The sequence below is a fragment of the Sminthopsis crassicaudata genome, chromosome 1, assembly GCF_048593235.1.
Source record: "Sminthopsis crassicaudata isolate SCR6 chromosome 1, ASM4859323v1, whole genome shotgun sequence".
Taxonomy (NCBI): domain Eukaryota; kingdom Metazoa; phylum Chordata; class Mammalia; order Dasyuromorphia; family Dasyuridae; genus Sminthopsis; species Sminthopsis crassicaudata.
Genome location: NC_133617.1, coordinates 375,752,335 through 375,761,635, shown reverse-complemented (window position 1 = coordinate 375,761,635; position 9,301 = coordinate 375,752,335). Strand labels below are relative to the sequence as shown.

General features: G+C 42.7%; 1 protein-coding gene across 1 annotated transcript; it reads left to right on the top strand.

Moving 5' to 3' along the window:
* The first annotated feature begins 2,844 nt into the window (after positions 1-2,844).
* On the top strand, positions 2,845-5,380 carry LOC141550034 (uncharacterized). Its single transcript, XM_074280217.1, has 2 exons — positions 2,845-4,141; positions 4,296-5,380. Exons 1-2 carry the CDS (start codon positions 2,845-2,847, stop codon positions 4,376-4,378), a joined length of 1,380 nt encoding a protein of 459 aa, XP_074136318.1. The 3' UTR covers positions 4,379-5,380.
* Positions 5,381-9,301: the final 3,921 nt, after the last annotated feature.

The following is a 9,301-nucleotide window of genomic DNA, read 5'->3' as shown; positions in this document are numbered from 1 at the left end:
ACAAATTCTTTGGAATCTCAAAATGTATATCTATCCCATTTTTTTTTTTTTTAATTGGAGAGGGTGGACCCGGTTGTTCATTGTACTGTAGGTATCCAATGTAAGTATGGAAAATCCCTTTCTCCCTGTACTCGGGTAGACAATCTTTCATTACTTCTTAGAGACCTGCAGTGCTTCAAGGCACTGAAAGTGTTAAGAAAGGTGGAAGCAGGGTACAAGTGTAGTTTAGGACTTTCCAGCCTCTATTTCTGCCCTGTCTGATCCACATTGTGGCCCTTAGGGCTTGTGGATTTGAGAACGGAAATAGGAGAGAACTCTTCTGGGCAAGAACAAACAGGGATAAGAGCCAGTGGACTGTAAGCCTGACAGGCACATGGGATGATGTGAAATCACAAAATATTGTAATTATTCTCAGAAATTGTGTGCTTTGAGCATCTGATAGAAGGTACCCACCCACCACAGCAAACAGATGAACTTGATAGATTCTTCTTTATACTGACAGACACTCTGCCTACAAGGTTTCAACTTTTATTTGTATTGTGATACAATGGAGTTTCTCACTTGCTGCCTTTGGATTTCTTTTAATGAGGAGGAGACCCAAAAGAAGGGATGGAGAAAGGAAGAAACAAGGAGGGGACCGTAGGAATGGATCCTTTTTATCAATTGTGTTGAGTCTGGCTCTGCAGTTAAAACCTAAGAAGACAATGAAAGGCAACAGCGGGGCTGTGCCCAATGAGCTGTTAGAACCTTCTTGGACGGCTTGCTGCTCCTTTAGCTGGGAAGATGGGGTAGTTATTGGAAGCAAAGCTGAGTATTTATTGATTGACAATTTTTTTTCCCCTCAGGAAATCTTTTCCCTTCAAGATGGTGAAAAAAAAGGGAGCACTTCCCCATGGTGAGAATCAATTAACAAACATATAGTAATACTTCTTCTTCTATCAGTCACTGTATTAAATGAGGAAGATACTCCAAACATTAATTGAAAGAGGGAGGATCAAAAGTACATCAACTAGAATATGCCTGATAGAGAGTATAGAAAAAGAACGTCCGAAGGCATATCCGGAAGGGAACAATGAGGCTATCAGAAGAGCTTAGGAGACAGGTGGACAGGATGACCAGCTTGTTGGCTATGGGAGTGAAGAAAAGAAAACATCTGCGGGAAAATGTTGTTGAGTAAGGAATGAAAAGATGCCTCAGTCAATAGATGCTATGTGGGCTAAGCAAAGGGAAGAGTGGTGGATGACACCTGGGTGACAGAAAAGGCAATTTCAGAAGAGGGCAGAGGGTGTGGGACAAAGAACAGATCCTGTTTTGGACACGTTGAGGTTCTGGTGCAATTGGGCATGCGGGTCAAAATGTCCAACAGATAGTACATGTGAGTTGGAGAAGAAAGTTCAAGATAGAGACTGCAGCAGGATCAGCATACTTGGTAGTGTTTTCAGCTTTACCTGTTTCCATTGCTTCAGAGGAGGATGATATTTGTAACTCGTTAGGACTTTGCCAGGATTCTGGCAATTAGAAGGAGTAAATATCGCCAGAGAATAAGAGGTGGGAAGTGAAGAGGAAAGGATAATACCTTTTCTTTAAAAAGGAGTGAGATGGGAACTACTAGGAAAAGGGAAAGGAAGAGGGCGAATAGGGCAAATTAACTTCCATATGAAAAAGAGTCAAGTAAAAGCTTTTCCAGTGGAGGGGAAGAGGGGGCTAAGAGGTTGGTTGAGTGAACCTATTCTCACCAGTATTGCTCCAAATAGGAAACACCATACATACTGAATAAGGATATGCAACTCTTATCTTAGCCTGCAGGAAAATAGGAGGTTAATACAAAATGGGAAGTGAGGGGTGATAAAAGAACAGGCCATTTGGGAGGAGTCAGTGATCAGTAGCAAAACACTTTTGAGGAGAGACAGAGTGAAAGAGAATAAATGGGAGGGGGAATACAATTAGCCATAGTCAATGTAAAAACAATTTTTAAAACAAGTTTCTGATGGAATATCATTGTTCACTGGAAAATGATGAGCAGAATGTTCATAGGGGGAAAATACCCTGCAAAGTCCTCCATGAACACAGTGAAACATGCCATATATGAAATGATCGCAACATTTTGCAGTGATCAGTATAAAATGATTTTGTTATTCTCAGTAACACAATCATACATAACTACTCTGAAGGAGTTATAGTAAAAAAGAAAAATCTTAACCATTCACAGAAAAGGAATGATTATATCTGAATACAGATTGAAGCATTCTTTATTTACCTGCTATCTCTCTATTTTTCACTTCATTTTCCTTAAGGCTTTTTATTTTTTTTCACTAAGATGGGAGATCTATGTTTTTTTCTCAAATTTTATGGAAATCTTTTACAAAATTTTAAATGTACTTTGTTAATTGTGGGTGAGAATCAAGGAAAGAACCTGGACAGCAAACATTTTTAAAAACAAATAAGAATATTTTGAATGGAAATTGGGCAAAATATTAAATAAATTTAATAAAAAGAAAAAAATGCATTCACTTTTGAACTTTGGGACTTACAAGAGTAATTAATTTTACACTTCAATTAGTAAAACTAGACTGAATGGGAATGTGAGAAACAGTGCAGAGAATTTAAAAGCCAAGAGGGAAGAATAAGTAGAGGCCACAGTCAATAAACATTCCTTATCTACTGTGCACTAAGCTCCATAGTAAGCACTGGGTATATATAAAGAAAGGCTCAAAGTGGGTCCTGGCCTGGAGGAACTTCCAGTCTAAGGAGGTGACTCCACACAAACAACTCTGTTCAAATAATGGGGTTGCCACAAAAATTGGAAGTAAGGAAATTGTCTCTTGGGCTTCCTCCAAGTATGCCATGAAGAAGAGCATGTTGCTAAGGGTCCAGTTGCCCTCCAAAGACCAGGAATCACCCTTGGGAGATCATAATCCCTGTGCTGCTGCAATCTTTCCCACTCACAATCTCTTTCCTGATTCCTTCCCCTTTGCTCATATGGTCCCTCCTTCATTCACAGACTTGAGCCAGGACGAGAAAAAGAGCATACTCAAGAGGGCAAAATCGCTGTTATTCCGAGGTCCCCCTCACCGCCGTGCACCCTCATCCAAAAAAAATGGGCAAGAGCCGGACCTAGAGGGCCAGGACGACAGTATTCCTGCCACATCAAAAATGGAGGGAAAGGACATTGTGGCCACAACCTCGTTTAGTTCGAGGTTCACCTTTCCTCCTATACCCACCCCTCCTGGTTCTCCCAAGAGGCTTCCAAAAGCCACCCGGGCCTGTCCTGGACAAGCAGCAGGTGCAATTCCAAAGAGGAAATCCAAAGTGTATTCGATGCTGGCTACAGAATGTGAGAACACATCTTCTGAAACTGAGCCCGAACTCTCCTCAGAAGATGATGCTCCACAGCAAGAAGAGAACTCAGTGTGGGCCACCAAAGTCCTCGGTGCTCCTTGGAATAGAATAGGCAAAGAATGCCCGGAGCTTCCCACTGAATCCAAGAACTCTCCTGGAGCTCTCTCCCAATCTTCCTTCCAGTGGGCACAGGGAGATGGGCCTCTTCCCCAAGAAGACAGCACGGCCTGTCTCATCCAAGGGGTGAGTGTACTTCTTTGGAAGAGGACCAATAAAGTAGGCCTGGCTCCTCCCACTGAGTCTGAGACAACCCCCAGAGATCTCTGCAAACTGTCCTTCAGTTGCGGGCAGGGAAAAAGCCCTCCACCTCGACAAGTCAGCCCAGCCGGTACTTTGAAAGAAGTTAGAGCTCCTCGGAGGGGGGACAACAAAATAAGCCCGGCACGTCCTAAGGACCCCATGGTATCCTCCAGCGTTCTCTTGGAACCCTCCTTCAACTGGGCGCAGGGAGAAGGTCACTCATCTCAGGAAACCAGCCCAGTCTGGGGCATCCAAGGAGTTAGTGTTCTTAAGAAGTGCAAGATAGGACCTCTTTCGCTTGCCACGGAGTCAAAGACAGCCCCCAGAGCTCCCTCGGAAGCCTCCTGCAGTTGGGCCCAAGGACAATGTCAGCCACCCCAAGAAGCTGGCCCAGCATTTATTTCCAGACCCTGTCGTCTATGGAGAAAGATGAGTAAAGCATCCTCGGCTCTGCCAACTGACTCAAAGACAGCCCCCAGACTTCCCCCGGAACCCTCCTGCAGTTGGGGCCAAGGACAATGTCAGCCACCCCAAGAAGCTGGCCCGGCATTTATTTCCAGACCCTGTCGTCTATGGAGAAAGATGAGTAAAGCATCCTCGGCTCTGCCAACTGACTCAAAGACAGCCCCCAGACTTCCCCCGGAACCCTCCTGCAGTTGGGCCCAAGGACAATGTCAGCCACCCCAAGAAGCTGGCCCAGCATTTATTTCCAGACCCTGTCGTCTATGGAGAAAGATGAGTAAAGCATCCTCGGCTCTGCCAACTGACTCAAAGACAGCCCCCAGACTTCCCTTGGAAGCCTCCTGCAGTTGGGCCCAGGGACAATGTCATCCAGCACCCCAAGAACCCTGCCCAGCATCCACTTCCAAAGCCCAAAGTCTTTGCAAAAAGGCTGGCAAATTAACCTTGACCTCCCAAGCAAACCCTTCTCCAACTACAGAGCCCAAGCATTCTAGGGAGCACAAAAGTCAATTTTGGTCCTTTTTAAAATATTTCCGCCCTGCCAGAAACTAGGAAGGTCTTCTGAGCTCTCCCGATTTCCCGCCACAAATGGAACAAATTCGTAACTTAGGGACATTAAAATCAAAGACAGCATCACAGGGAGTCCTTCATACACAACTCAAAGGACTGTGAACAAAATCATCAGGCTACGGATGAAGCTCTCTAATGTGGCAACACTTCAGACAAAATCCACAGAAATAACAAATGGGACTCCCTGCCAAGCTCCAGCCTCAACAGGAACCACAGACATTTTCATCTCCTAGACTCTCTTTTCAACTTGGGTCTGAGTCCTGGAGGCCTAAGTGAAGCTGGGCTACCTAAGATGGCAGCCAGGTCCAGCTGTGCCACTGAGAACCTGAGAAGGTGGCCCTGGTGAGGATCCAGCTCCTGGCGGGTGCGGAGACAATGGATCTGGGATGCTGCTGGTAGTTGCAGGCGAGGGGAGCTCTTGCTTTGGGGCTGCTGGTCAGAATCTCGGGAGTTCCTGGGCACAGGGCAACACTGAAGGGAAGCTTTAGGAACATTCTCACCACACATCAATTAAAGGAGCTTAGAGCTCATTCCTCCTTTTAAAACGCGCACCTGCAAAGAACCATCCCACCACTGAAATATATGATGGGAAAGGGGAAGACAAGGCATCATCTTCAGAAGAGGACATTTAAGGAAAAGAAAAGCTTTTACCCCAAAGACTAATGTGCAATTCCTGCACAACCAAAGAAAATATGTACAACTCAAAAAAGGACTTAAAAATCAAATGAAATGGAGAACAATGTAACCTAAAAAATTCCTTCCAAGAAAAACTAAAAGCATATAGAAAAAAAAAAAAAGGAAACCAACTTGCAAAGGAGGAAAGGAATCTCAAGATGGAAATAAATCTTTGAAAAATAAAGATTAGCAAACCATAGAAGGGAAGAATAACCAAGACATTTCAGTAGAGATTGTAAATATTGAAAACAAATTGAACAATGTGAAATATAACTTAAAAGACAGATCTGGAGGATAGATTAGCAACAGAAAATTGATAAAAATGGACTACCTGAACATTTTGACCAAAAAGAGAACCTTAACACAGTAATGAAAGAGATAATTTGGCAATATTGTCCTGGAATGATAGGGCATGAGGAGAAAATGTCCAAATAGGTAAAAAAATCCTCCAATACCATCTCATGAAATCCATTGTGGAAAACACTCAGAATATTAATGCTAAATTTAGAAACCCATAACACAAAGGGAAAATTTTTGAAGAAACAAAAAAAAATTCATATAAGTGGGAACCACAGTTGGAATTGAACAAGACACATCAGCAGTTCCAGTAAAAGACTGAAAAGGTATCTCCTGAGTTCTGATTCTGAGAGGAGAGGGTGGAGAGAGGGCCAGTAGAAAGGAGAAAAAGGGACAGCATGGAGCATGGAGCAAGACCAACTTAGGGAAGGAAGGAAGACCAAAAGAGGGAAAAAAATTGAGATAGAAGGGGAGGAGGCAAAGGAGAGAAAGAAGAGGGAAGAAGAGAGAGTTTACTTTGGAAAAATTTCATATAGTATATTTAAAAATTATTTTTAATCTTGAAATGAGTATTTTTCCAAATGTAGAGAATTCAACATTCCATTTTGTCAATATGTGTGATCCCAGTGTTTCTCCTTCCCTCCTTTAACCCCATTCTTCCCAAGACAGCAAGCAATCTAAGTGAAATAATTACAACTCTTATGTACTAAACCACATTTCTCAGATTGTGGAAGACAAAAATCTAATTCTGGGGCAAAAAACCAGAACAAAGGAAAAAAATTAGGAATCTGTGGGACCCCCTGACTCAGATGGGCTACTCTGAAGGCATCTCCAGATGCAAACAAAGCATGGATTCTATGCAAGGAGACGTCCCAGCACATAAAGGGAACAGCCCGGCATGGCATGAGGCCCCAGGCCAGAAAGAGGAGTCGGATTAAACAGGAAAAGATTTGGGTTCAGTGAATGGATAGAACCACTGACCAATGACCAGTAATGTCTCTTTCCTAGAACTCATGGGACTTCCTGAAACTTAGGCCTAAGGTCTGACCTTTTCTGCCCTATAATCCTCTGAGAATAAGAGTCATGTGATGTCCTGAAACTTGGGCCTAAAGTCCTAGAGCCTCTGAGAAACCTTCCCCTGATCCCATTCAGTCTCTTTATTTCCTTCCTGCCTTTGAGGATCTTATATTTTATTGGGAGATTTGCAATATGTACATAGATAAGTGAATACAATCATTGATGGAAAGAGAATCTCTAAAAAGGGCAAGGGGAAGAGGAGAGAGAAATATCTATATCATGAAAATTGCATTTCTCTGGGATTAACAGTTCAAACCCCAGGTCAACCATCCTGGGTTATTGAAGATAGCTGGGGGACTTCCGGCCAAGATGGCGGCGTGGAGGCAGACAGCTGCTTGAGCTCTGCGTTTTCTCTCAGAACTTACTTCATGACAAGCCTCGGAGTTAATGCTTGACCGAGAAAGAAACCCACAAATAATCACCAACAGAAGACATCCTTGAAATTCGCCAGAGAAGATCTGTGTTTGCTCCGGGGAGGGTCAAACAGACTGGGCACAGACTGAGGGCAGGCAAGCCAGAGAGGCACAGGCAGCTCACACAACCCCAGGGTGGATACTCTTATCTTGGCAGCAAGCCAGGAGAGTGGAGAGGGTGTAAACACCAGAGGTGAAGATTAAAACCCTGTAAAGCCAGCATCTCTCAGAACCCGGCCACCCCCAACCCCCACCTGGACTGACTCAGTGCATTCTCAGAGCCTCAGAGCCCAGACTCAGCACAGCCATGGATGTTCTGTTAGTGGCTCTCTGCTGCCCTCCATCCCCAGTCTGTAGACGAAGCCCATTAATACCATCCAGCCCCATCCCCAACCAATTGTTGGGGACCAATTGTTTCTCTTGTCAATTTGTTTTCTTCGATTCCCGCTCTGACAAAATGAACAAAAAATTCAAAAGGGCTCCAACCATTGACAGCTGCTGTATATGGAGAGAGCAGACTTCAAACACTGAGGAGACTAAAAGCAGATTGTCCCCAGAGGAATCCCCTAAGGGGGATATGAGCTGCTTCTCAATACAAAAGAATCTCATAGAGGAAATCCAAAAGGCTCTCACAAGAGAGAAGAGAAATGGGAAGCTTGGCAAGAGAGCCTGGAGAAGTCATCCCAAGCATTTAAAGACAGAGTGGATAAAGAAATCAAATCATGGAGAAACAAAATTAGTGAATTGGAAAAGGTAAACAACTCCAAGGAAAACAGGATTAGTGAGCTGGAAAAGGTAAACAACTCCAAGGAAAACAGGACTAGTGAGCTACAAAAAGAAAACAGCTCTCTAAAAAATAAAATGGATAAAATGGAAAAAAAATTCCATAGAAGAAAAAAACTCAATTGGACAATTACAAAAAGATATAAAAAAGTGAGTGAAGAAAATACATCATTGAAAATTAGACTCGAACAAGTAGAAATGAATGACTCAAGGAGAAACCAGGAGGTAGTCAAGCAAACCCAGAGAAATGAAACAATTGAAAAGAATGTCAAGTACCTTATTAGAAGAAAACAGACCTGGAAAACAGATCCAGGAGAGACAATTTGAGAATAATCGGACTCCCTGAAAAATATGAGGAAAAAAAGAGCTTGGACACTATTTTCGAGGAAATTATTAAAGAGAACTGCCCAGATGTTTTGGAAACAGAGGGTAAAATAGACATTGAAAAAATTCATCGATCACCTACTGAAAGGGACCCTAAAATCAAAACGCCAAGAAATATAGTGGCCAAGTTCAAGGACCATCAGACAAAGGATAAAATACTGGAAGCTGCTAGAAAAAAGCAATTCAGATATGGAGGAGCCACAATAAGGATAACCCAGGATCTAGCAGCGTCCACATTAAAAGAACGATGGGCCTTGAACATGATATTCCAAAAGGCTAAGGAACTTGGTATGCAGCCAAGAATAACTTACCCAGCAAGAATGAGCATCGTTTTCCAGGGAAGAAGATGGACATTTAACAAAATAAATGAATTCCATCTATTCTTGATGAAAAAAACCAGACCTCCATAAAAGGTTTGATCTTCAAATACAGAACTCAAGAGATTTCTAAAAGGGTAAAAAGAAATCTTGAGAACTATACTTCTGCCAAAAAAATTATGTAGAGCACATATGTGCAATTTGTCCTAGAAACTAGAGGTGGAAAGGAAATTATATCATAAAAAAGTGTAAAGTGATGGTACTACATACATCTCATGAAGAGGCAAAGGTAACCTATTATATGTGAGAGAAAGAAAGGAGGGAGATGAGCTAGTGTGTATCAATAGACATATTCGATTTATGGTGAAACTTCTTCCACATCATTGAAAAGTGAGAGGGAAGGAGTAAGCTAAGGGGAAGGGAATGCAGAAACTGTGAGGAAAAAGGGTAAAATAAGGGAAGTAACTTTAAGGTAGGGAAGAGATACTAAAAAGGGAGGGCGGTGAAAAGCAAGTGGTGTTCACAAGTTTAATACTGGGTAGAGGGGTAAGAGGGAAGGAAAGGAGAAAAGCATAAGCAGGGGTTAACAGGATGGCAAGCAAGATAGAATTAGTCATTCTAACCATAAATGTGAATGGGGTAAACTCCCTCATAAAGAGGTAGCAGTTAGCAGATTGGATCAAA